This window comes from Sturnus vulgaris, chromosome 22 (genome assembly GCF_052056855.1).
Source record: "Sturnus vulgaris isolate bStuVul1 chromosome 22, bStuVul1.hap1, whole genome shotgun sequence".
NCBI lineage: Eukaryota > Metazoa > Chordata > Aves > Passeriformes > Sturnidae > Sturnus > Sturnus vulgaris.
The window spans coordinates 3063790-3089927 of NC_142264.1; the positions used below are offsets into that span (position 1 = coordinate 3063790).

General features: G+C 45.4%; 1 protein-coding gene across 10 annotated transcripts in view; it reads right to left on the reverse strand.

Moving 5' to 3' along the window:
- The window catches only part of COL5A1 (collagen type V alpha 1 chain), a 144147-nt gene that overhangs the window by 104544 nt on the left and 13465 nt on the right, over positions 1–26138 (reverse strand). For all 10 annotated transcript variants that reach the window (XR_015808104.1, XR_015808101.1, XR_015808102.1 and 7 more), the window contains exons 2-4: positions 10420–10587; positions 4924–5137; positions 4158–4320 (exon numbers count right to left, since the gene is read on the reverse strand). Coding sequence is in view for 4 of the 10 variants with exons in the window: in XM_088177676.1 (XP_088033802.1) it covers positions 4158–4320; positions 4924–5137; positions 10420–10587 (545 nt within the window). In the remaining 6 variants the exon portion in view is untranslated. The remainder of the gene's footprint in view (positions 1–4157; positions 4321–4923; positions 5138–10419; positions 10588–26138) is intronic.

Below are 26138 nucleotides of genomic sequence, written 5' to 3' on the forward strand. Positions count from 1 at the left end.
TCTTTCAGCACCCTCCAGGGTGCTGTGTCCCATCCCAGGATGGGCTTTGGCACAATTTTTGTCAGCCCCTCCTGGCCACAGGTGCTGAGATCAGAGGAATCCACTTTTTTTTTTTTTTTTTTTTTTTGGTTTTTACAGCAGCAACTACACCACTGAGACACAGTTATGGCACTCAGCTGCACAAAACGAACTCCTCTTGTCTTCTAAAGGAGCCAAAAGTGACCTTAAAAAGCAATATATTCACGCCCTGAGCTTTTCCACACATGGGAAAAGTCAGTTCAGCCTCTCCAGGCACTGCTGCAAACCAAGAGGGTCAAAACCTCACTTGTGGGACAAGGCTACAAAATTTTTACACAGACGAAGCAAAGAGAATTGGCAGTGAAATCAATCCCTGCTCCCGGGCTGTCCCCACCACAATTTAACGATGCCAACTCCAGCTCCGGAGCCAGGGGCTGTCCAAGACTTTTTTTTTTATCAGCACACGAAGGTCCCCGAGTGAGAAACGAGGAGACAAAATGGGAAATGGCAGCAGGAAAAGGGAACAGCAAGGTGGGAACGTTGGGCCCCATAGCGAGATCCTCAATGGGTAGAAAAAAAAAAAAAATGGGAAGACCAGGATGGTTTGGGATGTCTCCTCCTCCCGTGCTTCAGGATGAAGATGATTTGGGGTTTGTGTTTTTGGGTTTTTTTCTTCAAAAGAGTTTTTCTCAAGCTTCCCCCTCTCTCTATTCCCACACTCAAGCACGGGGATTTGGTTTCTAATCGATATTTAAAGAAAAAGCACATTAAAAGGAGCAGTTCGTGTCCCTAAAACCGAGACACATTCACGTGTCTTGACTTCCCCCGGTGCTGCTGCACCACAGGAACATCCCTGGCTGCAGCGGGGAAACTTCATTCCCCTCCACGAGCTGGATTTTTGTCCTTCCAGAAAAACAAAAAAAAACCCCAAAAAACCCCTTTGCAGTTTCATCCCCTCAGGCACAGCTTGAAACCTCCCAACCCTGCCATTTGTAAAGTTCTGAGCAGCACAAAACTCAACTTGTACAACCTGGGCTGATTGAATTTTAATGAGGGGAAGTCATTTTTCCACTGGAAGAATGGTTTTTTTGAAGCTCCTCTAACCTTTCTTGCCAGTCTTTTTTAAAAGTTTTTATTTTTATTTCTTTTTTATTATTATTATTTATATTTTTGGTTTTTTGGGGGCTTTTTTGTTTTTGTTGGTTTTGTTTTGTTTTTGTGGGTTTTTTTTTGATTTTTGTTTTTGGTTTTGGGGGTTTTTTGGTTTTGTTTTTTGGGTTTTGGTTTTGTTTTGGGTTTTTTTTTTTTTGTAGCAGAACACAAGTGAGGAAATTCCCATCCGAGCTCTTCCCATCACAACCCCAGGCAGGCTCAGCCTTTCAATAATTACAATTTCCAAAAGAAAAAAAATATTTGGGGTTGCTTTGATTTCAGTCCTGACAAGGAGGATGTGAAATGTGAATTCCCACTGCTTTACAGCTGAGACAGATTGGGGTTTTTAATTTTTTTTGATTGTTTTTTTTAGAGTTAGGATTATTAGAAAGGTGATTGAGATGATTTTTGTGTTTGGATGTTTATTATATTGTAATAAAAATTATAGAAAGTGTGATAGTATTTTTAGGTTGTTTGTTAGAAGTGGGAAAAATGGTTTTAGTTGAGTTTGTTTTAAGGTTTTTTAAGGTTAAATAAATTAATAAAAGTTTAACACTTATTTATTTTTTTGGTTTAATAATAGATTTTTATGATTTTTAGAATGACATTGATTAATTAAAGATTACTACTTGAGTTTTGTGAAGATGGAAAAAGAAGGAGATAAATAAAGAAAAGGATATTATTTAATTTTTTATGTTGTTCTATAACTATTATTATATTATAAAACTTTAAAATTTGTTATTTAGTGAAAATATATATATTTAATTTATTATATATTTGTGACTCTTAATTTATTCTTTGTAAGTTTTTTTTTAAGGTTTTAAGTTCAGAGTAGTGTTTTTTTAGGGGGTCTGTGCTCGGAAGCACAGAAAGTTGAAAAATTTCAATTTTTTGACATTCAACAATCCCCAGTCCCACTCTCACCTCTCTGGGTTATTTTAATTTCCAGCAAATGTGACAAACACATCAGAGCCAGGCCTGTGGGTGCAGAAAACCCCTTTAGGTTTTGCAGATTGACTCGTGCTTGTGCTCCAGAAATCCTCATTTTTCCAGGAATCCAGGAATGGAGCAGTTTTACACCCTCTGCCCATTGTTCTGCACTTTCTGCTTGGCCTTGCAGAAAGGAGAAAGGAGGGGCCAAAGGAAATGGAGTTGCTGAGATATGAAGGAAATTAAGTTCTAGTCCACTGCTTTCAGAAAAAACTTCTTCCACCCCAGTGGTGACTGTACTGCTGTGTGAGGAGGGTGACCAAAAAAAAAAAAAAAAAAGATAAATATCAGAATGACAGGGGGGTTTCTATTCATTTGTGTAGCATCAGTGCACGTAAGGCGAAGGAAAAATCAAAAAAGAAAAAGGATAAAATAAAAGGATTTTCTAATTTGTTAATTTTTTTTTTCTAATGATCCAGTTCTCCTAAGTGCCAGTAGCTGCAGCTCACAGCCAGAGCAGACAAAAGCTCCTTTCTACCCCAAAAACTGAGCAGGTTCCTCAGGGTTTAAATTCCTTTTCAGCCAGGGATCCTTGGTCACAGGCAGGGAGAAGCCATCAACACCAGCACCCAATTCCCTCCCAAAGGCAGGGGAGCCCAAAACCCACCTGGGAATCCCCCAAACTGCAGGGGCACTCATGGAAATGCTGTTATTGGCCAGGGGACAGGGCAGGGTTTGCATCCAGCCTGGGTGTGACACCAAATCCTTGCAGTGGATCCACTGGACCTGAGCTCACCACTGTTATTTAACAAATAACAAATAGCCCAAACAGCATCCAGAGCTGAAAGTTTTGGCAGAACATCCCACCCTTGCAAAAGACACTCCAGTGCCCTTTAAAACCAGCTTTTACTTTCCATTTTAATTGTTCAGCTTAACAGGGAACTTCTCTTAATTTAACCCAATTTTGATAGCCAGGCCTCACTCTGTAACTGGGATTTTGGCTTTCCAAAATATGGATTTTCAGCCTGGATATCCAGGCCAGGAATTGCTGCTCTGTTTTCAGCAGACCAGCTCCCAGATGTTGGTAATATTAACCAGACTGGACCCTTCCCTGAGTGACTGCAAAATGCAGGCAAGAGCTGCCTTTGCTATGGCTTTAATTAGCCCGGGATAAAAGATAATTAGGAGATCTTCCCCATCCCTCTGCTGGGCTGGGGAGGCCCAGGAGATCCAGCTCTTCCTCGGAATAAATTCCATAAAAATAAAGAGCTAGAGATCAATAGGGCTTGGTTTACACCCCACTGCACTCAGTGGTGATTTTAGGAAGCAATCCCAGCTCACAGCAAAGATCAGGAATGGGATTCTCATCCCCAGGGAAGCCTCACAGGCACAGCACAGCACAGAAGTTGATTTTTTCCAGGGAAATGCAGACACTAAACAAGCTGCTGAACTGTGGGGAAAAGCTTCTCCCATCTGTAGCTTGTCTATAAATAATTCTGTGCCTCTCTGCTTCCATCCCAGCCCGCAGGAATTTGCTTTTCCTTTGGAAGCAGAGTGTGGGAGGTGACAATCAAGCCAAGCAAGCTGTCAAGGAGAGTCCCCCCCTCGTGTCACGGAGCAAAAGAACCAAGAATCCACGGCCAATGAGTGGGAAAAGAGCAAATTCCTGCAGCCCCGGGGTGAACTGGGCTTTGGGATGGAGCTGCTTCCCTCAGCCCTCGTTCACTGCCCCTGCAGTGAGAAATCCCAGCACGGGGATGAATGAAAACCTTGGGAGCCATTCCCGGTTTAAATGTGCCAAGAGTTTCAAAATCCCAGCGTGGAGATGGTCTAGAACCACAGCAAGGCCTTGAAACCAAAGAACCAGAGGAGTTCACTCCACCAAGGCCACCCAGTTTTCATCATTTTTGCAAAAAATCTCAAAAAAAAATAAAATTAAAAGCAAACAGCGCTCTACTAGGTTAAAAAAAAAAACAACAAAAAATGTCAAAAGCGAGCTGGAAGTGTCTCATCATCCCTGTGGGACACCCCAGGAGCTGCTCCTTGCCCTGGCTCACCTCAAAAACCTCCTCATCCAAAATCCTGGTGCCGAACACGATGATGCCGTTGACGTCGATGATGGGATGCTCGCTCCGGTCCAGGAACTTGGTGATTTTCTTTTTACAGTCCAGAACCAAGGTGACATTTTTCTTCTGCACACTCAGAGCCACTCGGTGCCACCTGTGAGAACACAACCCCACACACGTGTCAGGCACAGCCCTGGTGGCAATCATTGTATTAAATTAAAAAAATAATAATAATAAAAAAAGAACTTTCAGCAATGTTCTGTGAACCTTCATGGAAATCCTCCCTGGGCAGAGCCTCGAGGGTTTGGTTGGCAGAGAAATGTTGATGGACAGCTTTCCTCCCCCCAAATCAGGCAGGAGAGGGCCAGAATGCCTCCAACAAGAAGCAGGAATAAAACCACACTGTTGATTCCCTTTTCCACCCTCTTTTTCAGCCCTGCACAAGCCTCAGCGTGTTTTTAACAAGACAAACTGGTTTTTTTATTTTTTTTTTTTAAAGGCAAAATCAATGCTCCTATCCCCACAGGCAGCAGACAGCAGCACTGACTGCTCAGTTACAATCCTTACAGATGCCAAATTCATTCACCAAAGGCCAAAATGACACACTGGGGCACCTGTCAGCTGCCAGGGGTGTGCAAATACATTTCTACAATTCCTATTTAATACAACGTTCAGCATGCTGGCATGGATACAAACAATGAACTGGGGTTTTTGGGGGGTTTTTTTTTTTTTCCTTGGTGCACAAAATGTCACTTACTTGCCATCTGCTAGGTTAATGCCTCTAAAGAGAGGATAGTCTTCTGGGCCTGGCTTTCCTGTATGGTCTTCATACAGGAATACAGGAGATCTACCCAACTCCACACCAATTTGCTGGATCCCTTGCTCATTGTAAATTGAGATCAAGAAGGACTGACCTCCTTTCTTCGCTTTTACAGTGGTTAGAATGGAGAAGTCCTCTGGGAAGGGGGAAGCTGGAGTGGAAAAGCAAAGAGGTTAGTGAGGTTTCCTCAGAAATGACCCCGACAGAAACAGTGCTGTTGTCTGAGAAGCCGTGGCTGCTCTGTCTCCAGATGTGTGCACATCAGCAGCCCTAAAAGTTCATCTGGGGCCAAGTGACAACGTGGCTTTTCCCCAAATGCTCTGGGGTGAAACCCCTGTGCTGGGCAAACAAAAGTGCTACAAAAGATATTGGCTTAAATTTGTCATTTTTGCACCCAACCCTTCCAAAAGCAGCTCCCTGAAAGCTTTTTAGGACACGAGGCAAAAACTTTCATGGGGTGTTCCAAATGAATTTAAGTTGTCGAAGGGACAGAGGAAATCAAGCATCAACACAAGCCCTGCAGGGTTTTATTTAAGGGAGCAGAGAATTGCATCAGGATTTGGTCATTCCAGAGCAGAGCAGAGGATTTCGTGGTTTTGGCTTTCAGGGTTGTTGCAGACACACCAAAAAAAAAAAATCTGAAAAAGGAAATAAATCTGGCAGTCAACAGAAAATACTAATTTGTCTGCTTATTAAACAGCATCTCATTTCCTGTCTTTTTCTCCTCCCAGGGAAGAGCTGTGTCTGAGCACAGGTGATTTCTGTCTTTATTTCTGCAAGGTTTGGAGGATCAAAGCCATTGAAGTCTGTCAGTACAGGGTCAATCTGCAAGGCCAGGCAAACACATTTAAAGTTTCAATCTGGGCATCACCCTCTCACAAAAACCCGAATTCCTCCTCCCTCGTTGGCTTTCTCTGCCCTTCAGACTGAAAAAAAAATGAGTCCAGACTGAAAATCCTGGATGCACATCCCAAACAGGGCAGCTTGAAAACCACCAGGAGCATTGATAAAGAAGATTTCTTGATCAAATTCTACACACAGAGCATGGGGCTTGCAGGGAATCTCCCTTTGCAGGTCCAGCCTTTCCAAACCCTGCAGAAATCTTCAAGCACAGCAGGGCAGAGCAAAGTGGGGCAGCCCCACCGTGGGCTTTGTGACACGTGTGGCACTGGTGGCACCCAGGGGACACAGGGATCCTGTTCAAACTGCACACGTGCAGCCAAATAAACCACAAAAACCACCCAGCTCAGTGCCCAGGAGCTGCAAATAGATTTTCTTCACTTCTTGAGGTTTTTCCTAGATGGTATCTCAGGGGGTTTTGGCCCAGGGAGGGGATGACGAACGTGGCAGGGGGGAGTTCTTGGCACAGAAGAACTGTGCTCATCCTTTTCCTCTTCTGACTGGGAACAAATTTGAATTGAATTTTTTAGGAACAAAGTGGTTTTCACGTATTTTGCTGCCTACAGGAGGGAAGGGGATGGAGGCAGGAGCTGCATCAAAACCAGAATTGCTACAGAGCAAAGGGAGAATTCCAAGGGAGGTAACTGAGGATAACTATGGAGAATCACTTGGTACCAAGTTAATTGCCCTCACCTTGGGTAAATAACATTTGGGAAGCAGCAGAGAGGCCTCCCAGTCAGGAATGAAATGCCATTCTAGCCTGATTTACCCCCAGGACTCAGCCCTGGCTATTTGGCAAAAGCAGCACCCGATTTTGGTGCCTCCCACAGGATGGCCCGAGCTTTGTCTCCCTCCCCTGAGCACAAACCCTCCTGGAGGACTGAGTCAGGACCATACGCCTTCCTGGCTCCAATTACAGCCTACAGATTTGGGCCTTTTATGTAAAATAGTTCATGTCCAAAATTTCATTATGAACCCACAATACAGTACCTTTCAACTCGGACAAGCTGCCAACTCATTAAAAAGCTGCTTTTAATTTTTTTTTTCATGATTATCAAAATGTCTCCATGGTGATGCGAGTTTCTCAACCCAAATAATCATAATGGATGAATTATAGCTGACATTACTCTGTTACTGCTCTGCTGTCCTGGCAAAATTAACAATGCCTGCACTGTCAGAGGCAGAAATGACCCAGGCTGCTGAACGAGGGATGAAAACACATCCCCACACACACCAATACTGATAAATACACGGCCAGAAATACACCAAGCACGGAGAAATTGACCCAAATCCCTCCAAAACAATGGGGACACCCCTCCAACAAAGGCTTTGGGATGGATTCGGAGCCTCTGACTCGCTCCTCAAACGAGCTCACGCTGCGGGATGCTCGCATCCATCGCTGGGTCTGGCTCAGCATCCGTCCTCCAAAACCTCTCCAGCTCGCCCTGTGAGACCTCCCACAGCACCAGGGGGAGCCCCCAGTCCTGCAGGAGCTGCAGGGTGGGCATGGCCGAGTCCATGGGATGCTCCAATGGATGAGCCAGAGTCAGGCTGAGCATCCTCTCCCTCCAGCACGGTGATTAAAGGTTATTGCACAACCTCGTGGTCTTCAAAACAGGAAAAGTTTGGACCTTCTTCCCAAAACCAGCCTAAATCAGTCCTGATGTGGGAAGGGCAGGAAAGAGCTTGAGCTGCTGGACAGCAAAAATGAGAAGAGCAGAGAGCTGCTCGTGTGCTGACACAAACACAAAGGTGGCGTTTCCTGAGCCTCCACATCGTGCTCCTCAAAGCAAAGCTGTTCCCAATGGTGTCACCAATTTCTGGCCTTTCCCTTCATCTGAGGAGACTCTCAGCTCTGCAAGGACTTGTTTTTCTCAGGGGTGACTGTCCAAGCTCTAGCAGAGATTCCTGAGAAGGCAAATGACAATTGCAAATTTTGATGGAAGCACACAAATGACATTTTGCTGGCTGCCACTGAAACCTTTGCCTTTCTTGCTTCTTTTTCTCTTGCTTTTCTTTCTGGAAAAGCACAGATTTTTGTTGGGAAGCAGGACTTCTTCAAGGAGCCAGGACACAAAGAGTCTCAGCAGGGTGGTTTTTTTTTTTTTCACTCCTTTGAGCATGAAAAAACAAGTTTTATATATATAGACATACATCCATCCATCTTGCTTTGCTGGCTGTGGCAGCAGAATGCAAAGCCCATGAAATTACATCTTAGAAAAGCACCAACTTCTAATTAGCACAAAATATTCTGTACAGAGCACGTTTGCCAAAGGGTGCTGTGGAGCAGGGAGGGAAAAGCTCTGCTCCAACCCACCCTCCTGGTGACACAAAAGTCCTAAAACCACATTCCCCTGGGACACTGCCCTGCAATTACTTTGTTATCTTTATCCCCTCTCTCATTTGGGCAGCTGAAGTCACATCTTGTTAAAGAGATGAGGAAAAATCCGTGGATCTGCTGGAAAACACTGGGAGTTCTTCATTTGGCTCTTCCCTGTTTCCTGAGCAAGCAGCAGAGAAACCTCAAGGGTTTTGGAAGATTTCAAAGTGGGACTGAGCTGCTTCAAAGCCCCCGTGGTTGTCCAGGTGATGAAATGATGGAGGAGTTACTCCAGAGCTCCATCCTGATCTTCTCACTCGAGGAAGATGCAAACCAAGAACTCAGTGAGGGTGAGGATATAAAATCAATAAGGTATAAAAGAGACAACCAAGAAAAAATCTTCTACAACACTGAGCTCTTTCTCGAGACCAGGACTCAGTTTTCTCCAAGATCCAGGACTCAGTTTTCTCCAAGATCCAGGACTCAGTTTTCTCCAAGATCCAGGACTCAGTTTTCTCCAAGATCCAGGACTCAGTTTTCTCCAAGATCCAGGACTCAGTTTTCTCCAAGATCCAGGACTCAGTTTTCTCCAAGATCCAGGACTCAGTTTTCTCCAAGATCCAGGACTCAGTTTTCTCCAAGATCCAGGACTCAGTTTTCTCCAGGATCCAGGATTCAGTTTTCTTCAGGATCCAGGACTCAGTTGTCCCCTGGGACCAGGACTCTCTCCATGCTTGTGTTCCCTAGGTCAGAACTGCTGATCCAATCTCTTGTCAAATAATCAACCAGAATTTTCCAGCCATGTTTTTACACCTTCAGTTCTCCACCATTTGCTGTATTTTGTTACATAAAAAGTGACCAGGCAAGACTTCACAGTGGCTACAGAAACTACTGGCAAGCTCTCAAATCCACTCCAGTTGGATATTCCAAACTGGAATCATTTCCTTCAAACACTTTTGAGCTTTTTGAGGCCTAAAACTTTAACTCATTGCAGGGATGTGACATGAAGGGACAGGAAGGCACAACCTGTGCAGTTGGGATTTAATCTGTGATCAGAAAGAGCTTTCCTATCCTGGGCAGCAATGAAAACAAATTTAGGGTCTGGTTTGCCCTTCTGCAGACATTTAAACCCAGCTTTAGGCCAGACTGAGCAGCTCCTTTGCTAAGGGCTGCCCATGCAGGGATGTCCAGCCTGTCACACGTTGCTCTCACCTGTCCTCACATCAGGCTCGGTTTCCAGGTGAGACACAGCCTGTGCTCCTGCTCACCATGGATTAAACAGAATTCTTGTCACAGCAGGACGATGGTGAAGGCTGGAAATGACCTCAACAAGGAGGGAAGTGCAGGAGGGGAGGGCTGGAAGCACATCCCCAGCATTTGTGCCTCTGCCAGGCCGGGGCTGAGGGAAGCCCTGCTTAATTAAGAAGCTTTGATGGTGGCACAGCCCATTAGCTCTGATTTAACCAATGCATTCATCCCCTCCCAAACGCTGAGGGAGGACGTGTGTGCCTGCTCTGCTTCAATCCCCTCCCCTCTGCCTCCTGCCAAACCTGCCTCAGCACAGGCACTTTGCTCCTTCCCAATTCCAGCATGCCAGCATTCCCCCAGCTGGCACAGGGACACCTTGGGGACAGCTCTGCTGGTGACTGCACCTCTCAGGCAGGGAGGAGTTTGGGGCCATGATTTCCTCTTACAAACACGTTTGACTCTGTACTGAGTGTGCCTTGGCCTGAAAAATTCAACTCGGGCAGCAAGAACATGGTCAGTGCTCCTCAAGGGCTTTGTGCCTTCCTCTCATGAGCCTCCCATCCCTTCCAACAACTTTTCCTGGCACGTCTGGGCCAGCCTCTTCTTTTTACCTGGTGGTTATTTGGGTTAAGAGAGACAGCACAGCCCCAGAACCTGTGCCTGGCACTCCCCACAACAAAACCCCACTGGGCTCCTCTTCCTCCTCCTGCCTCTGTCCCCAGCTGCTGCCACCCTGGGACAGTGAGACAGGAGGAATTTTCCAGTCTGGGAGGGAGGGGATGTGGCACTGGTCACCTCTTCTGCAGTGGCAGCCAGCACCTCGTGCAAATAAAAGGAAATTATTTGATGGCTGGAAACCTGCAGCCCCCCCCTGAAACAGCAGAGCCACTGCAAACACACTGGGGAAAGGAAGGAATCACACATTTGCATGGGAAAAAGAAATAAAAATTAACAGCTGGACTCACCAGGATACAGCTGCTTTGTCGGGGCACTGAGCTGAGCATCTTTTGTTACTCTGTAAGCAACATCTGCTTCTTTTGAAGATCTTCTGCTTGTGCAAAACCCCGTGGTTTTTGTGATACCATCAGGTAAATTATGAAAATCTAACACCTTCAAGAGGTCTGCAGGTTCAGCTGTAAAGAGAAAAGGAAGAATTAGGAGACAGCAGGAGTGGCAGTCCTGGGCTCCAAATCAGTCTTGAAATGCACAAATCAATCATCACAACGTTAAACCCAGCTGAAATTTTCTTTCAGTCCAAGGTTAATTCCAGCTTCAGAGCTGGGACATGCTCAAGGGCAGAGAGGAGCAGCAGAGCAGCTCAGGGCACAATGCACTGCCCTGCTGTCCCAGGAGCTGGATTTCCCTGGATGTCTTCACCCATCACTCAAGCACATCCTGGAGATGAAGCACCAGGCAGGAAATTCCTGATGTGAGGGAAAAGTTTTAAATCAGGGATTTCCCACCACACCAATGCAAACCTTCCCATTCTCTGGTTGAGGCAAAAAAAAAGTTATTTGGAAGCAAACACTTCCCTGAGGGACAGAGACTGTGCAGAACAATCACACCCAGAGTGGCTGGGACGACAGGAAAACCCACAAGGAATATTTTGGGATGTGAAGCAAAGTGGGGAGGCAAAGATGCTGCACAAGCTCTCCTCGAGTCCAGGCAATTCCCACCAAATCATTCCCAGGCATTCCAAGATATTCACCAGGATTCCTGCACAGCCACCAGTGCACCCAAACGTGCTGGGTGGCCAAAAATCCACGTGTGCTTCACAGAAAAAGGGGGAAAATCTGAATTTTGACTAACGGCATGCAGCACAAGGCTCCTTTCCTCACTCACATCCCATCCTGAGGCTCTGATTCAGGAGGAGACCTTGCCTGACATCCCAGCACAGGCAGGGCAGCTTCACCTCCAGATTCAGGGCTCTGGGACATCAATTAAATCATGCAAGTGATGCATCTCATTAATTTCATAATCTACATCTCATTAACCTCCTAATCTGCATCTCATTAATTTCCTAATCTACATCTCATTAACCTCCTAATCTGCATCTCATTAATTTCCTAATCTGCTCTTGCTCACATCAGCAGAGGGAGAGGCTCCAGAAGGGGAACAGCCAGAGCTGACTTGAAACTCTTAAACGAGATTATTTGGAATTTTGACTCGGTAGTTGGGAGTCAAATGGTGTCAGAAATCTGAACCAGCCAACCCAAACCCCAGCAGGGCCCAAAGCAAACTGGGCTGTGCTGGTTTTGGCTGGGGGAGGGTTAAATCAGGGGCTGCATTTGGGATTTGGGCTCGACACAGGGATGATAACACCGGGATGTTTCCATCACTGCTGGGCAGGGTTTGCACAGACCCCAAGGATTTTCTGCTTCTCTTTCATCAGCCACGGATCCTTGGGATGTTCCATTCCCTCTGGAATCACGGCCAGCATGGTGGGAAGTGGGAAAAAGAGGGATACCCTTGAAGTGATGGTGTTTGTCTTCCCAAAAAAAAATAAAAAATCTGTGATGAAGGCCTGCTTTGCATGCCCATGGGGAGAAGAATTCCTTACTTTACCTATTAAACCACCTTATTTCAATCCAAAATTATTTATTTTTCTGATTCTCTTGCTTTACCTATTAAGTTGTCTTTATCTCAACCCACAATTATTTTTTTAAATGCTTTTTCTGATTCTCTACCCCATCCCACCTGGCTGCATCCACCATGTCCATCAGTGGGAAGAAAGAGCATGTACAGACCTTTTATAATATCAGAAATTTTGGTTACCAAGAGGCTCAGCCCAACGTTTGCACAGAAAAATCCATGTCCAGTGTTAGGCAGCTCTTAAAAGTTTCCACAATCCAAAAAAAATGTAGGCCCTCAATGAGAGATTACAAACATCTGGCACAGCTCAAGGAACAGTGCAGATAATAAAGGAGCAGAGGGAGGCTGGCCTGAGCAGCAAACATCTGGAATATTTCCTCATCCCTCATCCTCATCAGGCACTGCAGGGATGAGCTCTCCTTGCCACTTGGATCTCCCCCCTGCCTTCAACCACCTTTTATTCCACACAAAATCTCTGCACATCTACAGCCCAAGGTGGGTTAAAACACCCAAAATTTAACAAAACTCCATCCCTGCTTCCACTCATCCCTGTGCTCCAAGAGCTGAGAGCAGCCAGCTCCTGAGCTGCCTCCAAATTTTATTCAGGGATGGGGAAAAAGCACAGGCAGGGGGGGGAGGGATGTGAATTCCAGACTCCTGACATCAGCTGGGCCCCCGTGCCAGGTGTGGGGTTTGGAGCTGTGTGTGCACATCAGCCAGCCAGAGGTGCAGGAGCAAGAACATCTGCAGAGCACATCTGCAGGAACATCCATCCCCTGCATGGATTCATGTGTGGGGACAGGAATGTCTCTGCAGTGGCCACAGGGAGCTGATGGAGCTTCAGGGGGGCTGGAGCCTCTCCAGGAGCCACCAGGAACAGGTTTGGAGCTCCTTCCTGGACAAAGGCACAGGTTTGGAGCTCCAGCTCCTGCCCGGAGCCCTCTGAGCAATCCCAACCCATCCCCAGTGCCCTGGTGGGGAATTTTCATCCCTAAAGGATGATCCAAGCACCCGCACCGCAAACATCTCCAAACACTGCAACTCATCTTCCCTCCCCAGCAGCATCCTCCGTGCCTCCAGAGCGATGATGAATTAGATCAGAGCCAGATATTCCGGTAAAAAACCAGTCTGGAGCTGCCCAAACCAGCTGGAAGGCAGGCAGGGGAGGGAAGCACCTCTGCTCCCAGTGCCCCACCTGTCCTGGGAATCAGAGAGGAGCAGCCAAAGCCCCTCAGCCCCGTCCTGTGAGAGGATCTCAGCAGCAGCAAAAGCCCAGCCCTGCCCATAGGGATCAGCTCTCGTCCCTGCCCAGCCAGGCAGCTCAGTTATTTCCTCGGGGTTTTCCATCCAAATCCAAGCTCAGCAATCCCTGCAGGAGCTGCACAGGAGGACAGAGACCTGAGTGAGTGAATTCCAGGGCATTTCTTACGGGTTTGGCCCCCATCTGAGCTGGTGCTTCATGAAAGCTTCTTTTTCAGTGTGTGTGTGTGTGTGCTGAATAACATCCCTGTGCAGCATCACACACTGCAGCATTCTCTGCTCTGGGCTCCCCAAAGGGACCAGCTCAGTCCCTGCTGGCTCAACACACCCACAGAAAACCCCAAATATCCCAAATGACACCAAGATCACACCAGAGACTGCACCAAAAATCTGCAAAGCCCTGGAATAAAACCAAAAAGGAGCTTGACTTCCCATTTTAACTCAGCAGAGGTGGCAGGGCCTAAACTTGTTCTGAGAAGGAACAACTGCAGAGCATCAGAGGAAGGGACAGAGGGGTAAAAATTAGTGCCAGAAGTTTGGGTTTTTGTGGTTTTGTTTTTTTAATTTCCAGGGAAATGTGGAACAAAGTGATTGTCCCATCCCTGGCAGTGCCCAAGGCCAGGTTGGGCAGGGCTTGGAGCACCCTGGGCTAGGGGGAGGTAGGGGAAGCACCCCATGATTTTGTCATTCTGGGAATGATTTCATGATGAGCCAACAGCGGCAAAAAGAGGAATTAAATCCCCAATTCCTCCATCACCACAATTAATCAAAATATTTCTGTGATCACCTTACTCTTAATTGCTTAAACACTCATTAAAACCTGCATCAGAGGCTGCTGGGGTTGAGTCTGTAACTCTGCTCTGACACAGCAGTGGCCAACAGAGATTTTTTTCTTTCTCCCATTTCCATATTAGAGCAAAGCAAGCAGCATTCTTTGGAAAAAAAATCCTGAATTTAGGCTGGACATCCACCTGCCCCCACCAGCACAGCCAAACCACCCTCTTGGACTGAGCCAGCATCCAAAATTCCCCCCCAGAAATCCAAAGGAAATGGAAATTTCAACCATCATTAACATCCACCAGTGAATATCTGAGCCCACCAAACCCCCCCTGCCTGGGGGCAAACCCCATTCCCAACTCTCTTAAATCTTTAGAGGAAAAGATGCCTTAAACCCTGCTGATCCTGCAGGAAATGGGCACTAACAAACAAGGATTTCATTTCAATCCATTGCACCACACAGAGCTCAGCCCTGCTTTAGCCACTGCAGCTCAGGGAAACACTTTCTCCACTCAATCATTATCCAAAGTTTCATTTCCCCATCCTAATTTTTGGTTTCCTTTCCTAAAATCCATCTTCCCTGACCAAGGGAAAATAAGGACAAAAATTAAATATTGTTCTCCCTCTCAAAAATAAACCAAACAAAACGACATCAAACCAAACCAAACAATCCCCAACAAACCAAAACACAAAAAAAAAAAAAAAAAAAACCCTAAAGAAAACCCCAAGAACCCAATGGAAATGTTGCTCTGGGACTTCAGTGTAAGATGGGATCTGCAGCTCCTGCAGGGCACACTGCAAATCCCAGCCTCAGGCAGAAGTCATTCATCTAAGCCATATTTATGCCTGTAATAATAATTTTTAACACCTTGAACAACCCCAAAGCACTCCCATAAGTCACTTATGTGTATCCCTGCTCCCGGTGCCTGAAAAATTACAAATTGCAAGCAACAGACCTCCAAACAAATCTCATTTTTCCAGGTCTTTAATTAAATCCCAAGCCACAGTGTTTAAAGTTGTCACTGAGCTGAGGATCACCAGGCTGGGGACAAACATTCCCTGTGTTTTCCCAGTTCTCCCGGTGTAGGGACAAAAGGCAAAGCCAGGCTTTAAGAAAGAATCTGGATTGCAGGGAATTCTAAAGCTGAGCTCTGAGCCCAACCTGCTCCAGGCACCCATGGCATGAGCTGAGCTTTAAAGTCCCTCCCAGCCTGGGATTCTGTGACAAAATTCAGGGGATTTCCTGGAATCTTTCTTCAACTTTTTGCCTTCCACCACCCTTTAAAGTGGAAAAAAATTCATCTGGAGACACAAATTTCCAGTGCACAGCAGCCCTGGTGTTGTTTTAACCCCACGACTGAGACATCTGGGGGTCTGCAGGAGGGGTGGGCAGCCTGGAAAAGGAGAATTTTCTTCCATATTGGGATTTGGAACAGGCAAAGGCCATCCCAAAGGCCTTCAGGGTTTTGTGATGCAGCCCTCAGTCATGCTGTGGTCTGTGTGCAATGGTTTGAGGCCATGAGGTGAAGAAGGGAAAAGCGTTCCCAGCTCATTGCAGGTGCCCTCTGCAGCTCCCTCATCATTTCCCACCGGGCTGGGGATTTCTATCCCAGCAGCAGGGATGCAGATTTGCTGAAGGAAAGCTTTCCTTTATGAAAAACAACAACAAAAAAAAAATTGTCATTTATCTCCCAGCAACCAGTGACAGCAATGAGGATCATTTCAGGAGTAGCATCTCCTTGAAAAGAATTTCAGGACACCTCCCACTAATCCAGGCTGCTCCAAATTCTGTCCAGCCTGGCCTTGGACACTTCCAGGGATGGGGAATCCACAATTTCTCTGAGCCAGGGTCTCCCCACCCTCACACAGAAGCTGTTCCATATTTTTTAAGATTTTTTGTTTGTTTGTTTCCCCAGCAGAAACCCAAACCATGAGGGGTCAGAGCAGCTGAGGAAGGGCAGGAGGAACCTTTGGTGACCCCAAAGCTCCAATCCCAACCTGCAAAAAACATCCAAGGTTGGGGTCCCAACCTTGCAGAGAGCCCCCACGGGCAGAGGGACTCCAAAAAAAAAAAACCCTTCCCCTCCCAGCTTTAGCAGCCTTTAAATCCTTTTCCAAGATATTCTTAGCCCTAAATAAACACTCAATTATTGCCTGGGCAGGGCAGAGCCTTTCCCCTGGGCTCTGGGTCTCTCACTCCCCAGAGGTTGCCTTGAACATCTGGGCTCAGATTTGGAATTAAAGTTGGTATTTATATATTAGAGCCTCACTTAGGGCTTTTAGATTATTCCTAGAGTTCCTGTGTCACATCCAGGAGAAATAAAAGCAAATGAGGACCGGGAGTTGCTTTTTTTTTTTTTTTTTTTTATGAAGCTGGGAGTCTCCTTTTCAGACTTCTGGGATTTCAACAATTTTGCCTCCTTATCTAAACACTTTTCACCACAGCTGACCCAGCTGCAGCCCTGGGATAAATGACTAAAATAGGGTGGTTGAGGCTAAAATAAAACAGGGCCTAAAATGAGGATATCAAACCCCAGCTGATGTTGTGGATGGGTTTGACAAAACCTCTTAAATTCTTCAGCAGCCCAATAAAACACAGTTATTTATCTGGGCAAAGAGAAAAGGCATTTTAAGGAGGAGAATCGAGGAATGTGAGCTGCAGGATGGAAGATGTTAAAGGTTGTTCCTTAGGAAAGGGTAGAATAAAGGGAATTTAAAATAAAAAAAAAAAAAGGCAGCTATGGAAGGGGTCAGAACTCATCTGCTCCTCCCAAGAGCTGCCACAGAGCTCTGTCAATTCACACTGCTCCAGATTGCAGAATATTTCACCAATGACTCATGACATCCCCTTATTTATTTATTTTTTTTCTTTTAAAAAAGCCCAAATAGTCCCAACTGGGAACAAAGGGAACCATTATGCAGAGTCAGATTCTACATCTAATCCCAAAAGGAAAAGAAAGAAACCCAGAACTGACACTGGAGCAGCTCAGAGACTCCATGAAATTCAAAGAATTAAATAATCCCTGTTCCTTTGAGCAGAATTTTTTTTTTTTTTTTTTTTTTTTTAAATAATCGATCATTTGGGTTTGTAACAAAGCCATGGTGTTAGCAGCTAACAGTGAGCAAAGAGCAAGGTTTTCCTTCATGGAATATAATTAAACAATCTGTTGTAAATTCCATGCAAAACTTACAGATTTTATGCCCAGAATTCAGGCAAAAATCGAGGATTTGAGGTGAAACCCCAAATTCAATTTTGCTGTTCAAGGACAGCAAAAATCCTGCTCGTTTTAAGAGCTGAGGATTTGGGATTCTCCCCTGGGAGGGGGAGAATGAACCCAGCAGTAAAGGGATGGCTCAGAGGAGAAAAATGGGATTTTCCAGGACAATCCCTGTCCCACACCAACCTGGGAGCCAGGACAGGGCCCTGCACAGCCAAGGGACAAATCCTGGGGACAGCAACACCCACAGCAGGGATTTCACCATTTCCAAGGAGCTGTTCCCCCCCCATTGCCACAAATCCTGGGAAAAAGTGATGGAAAACCCCCAGGGAACAGGGAAAGGGGGTGCTGGGGTCCCTGAAAGGAGCAGCTCCTTAAAACCAGCCCTAAACGGATGCAAGTTTTGTCCCCCTCACCAGACTTCGTTTAGTTTTTTTTTTTTTACACAAAACCCAATTTTTAAATCACAGCAAAATCCCTGGATTGTCTCAGCCCTAGGGAGCACCCAGAGATGGAGCAGCAGGAGATGGGAATCACATCCAAGGAGTTTTGGGGGTGCAGAGCTCAACATTTCCCTTTCCCTGCTCCTGGGCAGCTCCAAACCCCAGCAGGGATCTGTGGGATCGTCCCTGCCTTTCCCCTTTTGTCCCCAGGGCACAAATCCTGCCTTGCTGAAGGGAAAATCCCATCCATGGAGCAAAATCCATAAAATTTTTCAGGGCAGAGCCTCCGACCTACATCACTGCTCAGGGTCCAGGGAATTTTTGGGAGCTCATCGTGACAGTGGGGTCAGAGGAATGAGGGGAATCAGCAGCTCCAGGGGCTGCTCCCATCCCATTATCCCATCCCATTATCCCATCCCATCATCCCATCCCATCATCCCATCCCATTATCCCATCCCATTCCCGATCCAGAAGAGCTTTCCAAGCTCCCCCCTCCACATGGAGCAGGAATTTCTGGGTCACTGTGACATTTTGGGAAGAGCTCCAGCCCGAGTTTGGTTCCTGGCAGGATTTTTGCCCTTTGAACGACTGAGGGTGAGTGGAGGCTGGAATTTTGGGAGCTGTGAAAGCTCCAAACTCAAACTTTGGAATGATTCCCTGAGAGCTCCTACAGGAGCAGCTCCTTAAAACCAGCCCTAAAGGGATGAAAGTTTTGTCCCCCTCACCCCAAGCTCTGGGTTTGTTTTTTTTTTTTTTTTACACAAAATCCCATTTTAAAATCACTGCAATGCCCCTGGAGCTGGAAATCACATCCAAGGAATCCATTCTTCCCAAGGAAACCTCAGCCCCTCCTCTGCACGTGGAGCATTGAGGTTTTCCCAAGACTTTGAACCCACAGAGGACAGGTTTAGATGGGATATTGGGAATTAATTCCTCCCTGGGAACACGGGAAAACCTTTCCCAGTTTCTCTCCACGGCCATGGGACTCATTCCCAAGCACAGAGCCTCTCACCCAGGTGAACTCGAAGGTGGAAAAGGAAATTCCAACTTTTTATCTTTGCTCTGAAGAGTCCCAGTGTTCCCAGACAATCTGGCACTGGGACAGCAGTTACATTTTCAAAGCAATTTCTAATAATCAACCACTTAAAGCCCTGCAAAGCTTAATTAGGGCCCGAGCTTGCAGCACATTCAAATCAACAAAAAGCTTTGCAACCATTTTTAATGGGGTGCAGAACAGTTATTCCTGCAGGGAAGCACCCAAAGCTGGCAGGATCATCTGGAAAAAGGGAAGAAATAAAAGAGACCTGGCCTAAGAGCAACCTCTCCTCAAATCTCCCCCAAAAAAGGAACAAAATTCAACAGCTAAATTGGGATTTTTCCTGTGAAATCAATTCCCTGCAGCCCTCTGGGTTATTTTGTGGGGGTGATGTTCTCCCTGCATCCCCAGGGTGTCACTGGAATGGGAATTATTGCACCAGGCTGGAGCCACCCCACACATTCAGAGTGGTGTCCCCCAGCCAGGAAATCCCAGCCCATGCCTGTGGGATTCCTATGGGATTTCCATGGGATTTCCATGGGATTTCCATGGGATTTCCATGGGATTCCTATGGGATTTCCATGGGATTTCCATGGGATTCCTATGGGATTTCCATGGGATTCCTATGGGATTTCCATGGGAATCCTATGGGATTTCCATGGGATTCCTATGGGATTTCCATGGGATTCCTATGGGATTCCCATGGGATTTCCATGGGATTTCCATGGGATTTCCATGGGATTTCCATGGGATTTCCATGGGATTCCTATGGGATTTCCATGGGATTTCCATGGGATTCCTATGGAGCCAGCAGCCTCTGTGGGTGTCAGGGCACTTTGGGAACAGAGTGAGCAAAATTTAGGATTTTTCCCCCCTTCCTGAGCCAGTGGAAGCACAGCAGGACACACACAGCTTTATAGGATCACCTAAACCACGTCCCTTGACACTTCAGGGATATCAAAAAGGGTCCCAAAGTCACCTTTCAATGGAATTTTGTGCCCAGGAAAACACCACAGTGAAGGATTCTGTTCCCTCTTCCAGCAGCACTCAGGGAAATTGGGAAATGCTGAAGAAATTGGATCAGGATGTGCTGGGAGGAACACAGGGGACAAGAAGGACAAATTTTTTTTTTTTTTTCCTACATCAAGAAATCTGGAAAAAGCAGCCAAAATGGGCAAATCTGGGGAGAACAGGAGCTATTGCAGAATAATCCCTTTTCTCCAGCATTCCCAGAGCTGAGCTGAGTGCCTGGGCCAGCCCTGAGCTTAATTAAGCTCATTAACACAATCACCTACAGAATTAACATCACTTCCAGGCTGCTAAACCCAGGGATGCTCCCCAAAAATCCAGGAATTAAAATTCCTTCTCATGCACTGCAGGTTTTTCAGTTGCCTGCAAAGTTAATGGGAGCAGGCAGAAGTAATTTCATTTTTAAATATTTCATTGGATGATTTGGAAAAAAAAAAAAAACAAACCCCAACATTGAATTATTTCCAGCCTTACTCTCCACTCCACTATTTCGACACGAGGAGAGAAATTTAAAACCAATTATTTCCTTCAGATGCTTAAAGCAGCTCTGAGCATTTAGTTCATATCTGATTCTCCTCAAAAGAAAAAAAAAAAAAAAAAAATACAGCCAGCAGGCAAATTTCAAATTAATACCTGCTTGACTTGATGAGAAATGTTTCTGAAGCTTGTTCCCCAAAGTTTTCTCCAGAGCATTCATTCCTGAGTTTATATAACCCACACTGCACCTCACAGGAAGAACAAGAGGAAAAAAAAAATAAAAAAAAAATCAGAATTTACTGAATTTCATCCCTTCAGCCTCCAAGGGACATCTCAGAGCAGGGAGAAATTGAAATTCACCATTTAAATTCTTTTTTCCCAATGATTTTCTCGCTTCTAATCCACATTTATCCAGCAGGTCTCGCTCCCAATTAGGTTTAGATGGATTTCCTTGTAAAATGTTATTTCACTGTAAAGGAGGATTTTTATGCTATAATATATTTATATTAAATAAATATTATATTATACAGATATAATAGTGTATTATTTAGATTAGATATTATATAGATATTATATAGATTATATTTATAATATAAAATCTGGTGATTCCAAACATCCAGCTCCTGTTCCTTTCCCATTTCCCAATATAAATAATCCACAGGGTGGATTTTCTCACTGCCCAAGCTCAAAAATTGCAAAGTTTGGGGGTTTTAAAATTTTGTTTGTTTGTTTTAGGGTTTATTTTTTTTGGGGGGGGGGGGGTGGTTTGTTTGGTTTATTTTTGTTTGGTTTGGGTTTTTTTGGTGTTGGGGTGTTTTTTTTCTTTTGCTTATTTTTTGGGGGGTTTTTTGTTTGTTTTTTGATTTGGGGTGGTTTTGTTTTGGTTTTTTGGGTTTGTTTTTTGGGGTTTTTTTTGGTGTTTTTTGGAGGATTGTTTTTAATTTTTTTTGCTATTTTTGGGGGGTTTATTCTATTTTTTGGGGGGGGTTGTTTAGTTTTTAGGGGTTTTTTTGTGCTTGTTTTTTGGGTTTTTGGGTATTTTTGGTTTTTGATTTTTATTTTGGGGTTTTTTATTTTGTTTTTGATTTTGGGGGGGGGGGTTTATTTTGGGGTTTTTTTGGGGGTGGGTTTTTTTGGTTTTTTTGGGGGGTTTTTTTGTTGTTAAAATCCCGGGATTCCTCCCCCGGTTCAAGGGGAGAGTTTTTTGTTTGTTCCAGGGGGATCAGGGCAGCCTGGGGAGATCCCGCCCAGCCCGGACAGAATTTTGGGATTTCTGCTCGCCCAGGACCCGCCCCGGGGGCCCGGTCACAGCTAATTATCGAGCTAATTACCGAGCTAATCACCCAGCTAATTAGCCAGCTCCGCCCTCCCCATCCCACCTGCCACGGGATCCGAACCTCTGCAGGGGATCCAAACCCTAAAAACAGGGAGAGAAACCCTAAAACAGGGATCCAAACCCCAAAACCAGGGATGGAAACTTCTACATGGGAATAGAAATCTCCAAACCAGGGATCCAAACCTCTCCATGGGATCTAAAACCCAAAACCAGGGATCCAAACCCCAAAACCAGGAATAGGAACCTCTCTATAGGGTATAGAAACCCCAAAACCAAGGATCCAAACCCCCCCCAAAAATAGGGAGAGAAATCTCTGCATGGGAATAGAAATTTCCAAACCAGGGATCCAAAACCCAAAAAACAAAGAGAGAAACCTCTCCATGGGATCCAAACCCCCAAAACAGAGATCAAAACCCCAAAACCAGGGATCCAAACCCCTCCATGGGGATAAAAACCCCCAAAACAGGGATCCAAACCTCTGCATGGGAATTAAAACCTCCTCACAGGGATCCAAAAAACACGGACCCAAACCCCAAAATCCACCCCTCACCACCAATATTCCCATAAAATCCTGTCTGGAAGCCACAATGGGGTAGCAAGGAGCTGATTTTGGGAAATCTGGGTCACAGCTGCACATTCATTCCCTGCCCTCCCTACAGATATTCCCTATTAAATTGGTTATAAGGTGATATTGGAAATATCTGCTGCATTTAAGAGCTGAGATGTCATTTCAGGTCTTCCATTCTCCAACCCAAAGATAGCATCAAAAAAAAAATAAAAAAAAAAAAAATTGAAATATGCTCCTATAAAAGCCAACAAAAAATATCCAAGATCCTCATCCAAAAAGTTTTCCCAGGACTCAACCCAAGGCTGGCCCAGACAAATATTTACATAATTATTCACATGGGTTTGTTTGAAATAAAAGAGCCTTTTATGATCATTACTTTGGCATCAAACATCTAATTAGGGGCCAATGGCAGTTATAAAAATCACTGAGCTCTCCTTGTCACATCCCAGCCCTGCTGCTCCTCTGGGAAAATCCCAAAGGATTGGGATGGGGCTCCCCTGGGAAATGAAAAATCGATGGGCAAAGGGTGAGAAATGCCCACTCATGGCTGGAAAAATTGGCATTTTTGGGATGAGCCTTTGCTGGAATTCCTGCAGGGCACCCAAAGCAGACCTCGACCCTCGAGTGCCACACAAAGTGTGACAAAATTCACCAATCTGAGCAAATCTTCAAGGTGAAATTAAATTAAATGAAATTAAATCTTCAGCTGAGTGTCCAGAGAGGACTTTGCCTTCCTGACTTGTTCCAGTGAGTCCCTGCAAATGCAGCCCCCAAACCCCATCCCTGCTTCAGGTGCTGGTTCCTAAACCCCCTCCAAATTTATCAAATCTATTTAAAAAAAGAGATAAAACTCAACATTTCCATCACTGCTTCAGGTGCTGGTTCCTAAATCCTTCCCAATTTTGTGAGATGTATTTAAAAAGGAGCTAAAACTCCATATTCCCATCCCTGCCTTGCAGGGAAGCACCAATGACCACATTTAGATTTTATTTTGCTTTTTGATAACACTGAAAAGCCAGCTTGCCAACAGACAACCGAATTCTCAAAAGGGAAACCAACAAACCCCAGATCTGGAAATAAATCTGATTTTAGAGGGGAGGTTTTGTGTAGAATCCCAGCCCAGCCAGGTGCTCCCCACAGAATTCTCCCAGACCCTAAATCCCACTGAGGAAGAATATATGGCTTTACTTTCCAACAATCCCAATTTGATCCGTGGTAATTTCCTTAATGAGGCTGGCAGAACCCATCCTTATGAGATAGGCAATTAAAAAAAAAATTAAAAAAAATTCACATTTCTCTAAGAACACAGCACAAAAATGTTAATTTACAGAGTGCTGAGCAGGGAAATCACAGCACAAAAACCCAACACAGCGACCTCGAGCACCTCCAGCAGCAAAATCAGTGCCCCAAGCTCCAGGATTGAGGGATTTTATTCCTGCCCTGAATTCTGCAGCCCCTCAGGAGGGTTTTGGCTCCAAAGGATCAATCCCACATGGCTGGGCTGAACAGATTGGAGTTGATTTCTTCTCTGCCCGTGCCTTGACTGCAGAACAAGCAGCAGGTTTGAAGCAGATGAGTAAAAAAAAAAAAAAAAAAGCAGCAAAGGAATCAATACCTGACACATCAACCCCTCCCTCAGCTGCTCTCAGCACAGTACAGAGAATTTACCTTGCCATTATCCCGTTCACTGCTCCCAAAATTTCCTGCTGCATTTATTTCCTTTTGTTCTCACAGCACAAAGGGTCACGGGAGTGAAGTGAGAGCTCCTGAGCACCCAATAAAGCTCTCCTTAATCACCCACGCTCATCTTTAATTAAATCTTAATTAGACACGTGCTTTATAAACCTGAAATTGGAAGTTTTCTCACCCCAAAAAGCATTATTTAACCCAATTTCTGCCTCAGTTTCCCAGCCCTGGGATGATTCTGGCATGCCCTGGGATGGTTTTTACCACAATTCCAGGCTGGTGGAGCACACAAGGAGCAGGAATTTGCCCAAAAATCCACACAAAGCTGTCGTCACATCCATCCCTGCCCTGCCCAGAGCGAACTCACCTCCAGCTTTTTCTCCTTCAGCACCTCAGAGCGGGGTTTGGCTTTGGAAAACACCGAGTTCAAACAGGATGCAGACACTGTTCAGTGTCCAAACAAAAAAAATCACCCAGGGAAAGGAACCAGGACCACAAAACCCTTCCCAGTGCTGGCAGGATGCTCTGGGAGGACACAACACTTTGGGCCAAGGTTTAGAGCTGGGATTAGGAGGAGTTTTCCAGCTTAAATAATTCTGTTCTATAGCAGCTGGCTCCAAGGTGATTTTGGAAATGCAGACAGCCCAAAAAAACACGCCGGGAGTGTTACAGGTACCACCCTAAGGGAGCAGCACAGCACAGGGAGGAGAGGCTTTAATTTAGGCAGGGCTTAAGGCTGGGTCTGCAGAGATATCCCAAAAAAATCTGACAGGACAAGCAGGGCGTGGAATGGACGGCAGAGGAGGCTGAGGGATGCTGCTCCAGCCTGAAAACACAGCCGGGAATGTTTCCCCACCCAAATCTGTGCCAGGGATCTGAGCAAGGGGGGTTTTGAGATCTTGATGAGGTGAGAAAACAGCTCAGCTGTACCAGAGAGCAGATCCTGATGGGGGTAAATCATGGGGAATCTTCAGGATTCCATCCCCCTGGAATGGCAGCAGGAGCAGGAACCATCCCTCAGCCATGGCAGAGGGTCGTGAGGAGATGTCGGGTCCTGTGTTTGTAAAAGCAGCCAGCCAAGAGGAGGGAAGGTGCCACCAGCATGAATATTGATGGAATATTTTATAAAAAAAAAAAAAAAAATTATATAAAATATTGATGAATATTTTGCTTTCGGCGGGGGCAGCAGCATCAACACAAATCCAGGGAGGCAAAAATTTTGGGGGGAGCCACACAAAAAAGCAGGAGAGACAACCTGGACTCTGAGCTTTTATCCCTGGAGTTTTGGAGTTTTTCTAACCTGAGCAGCTTCCCTACAACCCTGCCCAACTTCTGCAATTCTAGAATTATCATCACAGAATTATCATCACAGAATTTTGGAATATCAGGATCAAGGATCATCAGATCCAAGTTTTTTTGGGGATGATTCCTATCTCCAAAGAGTCTGAGGATTTATCAGGACATCAATATAAATAAAAAGCCCCACAAACATCATTTCCTTACAGATAAGGAAGGGAAAAGGATTTGGGGTGGGTACAGAACTCCCAGGAGTTCTCCCACTGTGAGAAAAATGAGGGAAGGAAATATTTAGGAACCAGGCAGATGCTGAGCTATCACTGCATTTTATCCTGTATTTTAGGAAGATTGATTCCTACATGGAGCATTTTGATGTTCTCCTCATCACTAAATAAGCAATATATGAACAACTTGGTGCTGGGCTTAAAAGTGATCTGAGCACATTTTTTTCTGTGCCCTCATTTCTAACCCAGAGGGAAAGGAGATTTTCCATGGCTACAGGAGAAGAAATGTTGTCCTTATTAATGCAAAGAGGTCACTCAGAGTGATCCCTTCATGAGCACAGAAAGGAGAAATCATCCCAGAAAATGCGATTTCAGCTGCAAACACACTGTGAGAGTTTGGGAAGGACTCTGCCCTTTTCCTGGTTCCTCCTGCCCAAACCCACCAGGACATGGATGCAGAAAAAGCCCAGCTGTAAGCCCATCACTGTCATGCACAAATAACTGAATCATTTCACAGAAATATTTATATTAATTATGAATATAAACCCCAGAATATTACAGGTCAAATTCAGCTCAAAAGCAGCTCCTGCCTCTCACACCCATCCCTTCCCTCCACTCTGGGAGCCTTTACAGCTTATTTCACCTCCAGTGAATATTCCCAAACAGGCCTGACTTCCCAGAAGGATTTTCCACATTTTCCTGTGTCAATTGACACTGCACAGGTCTGCCCTACCTGTCTGCA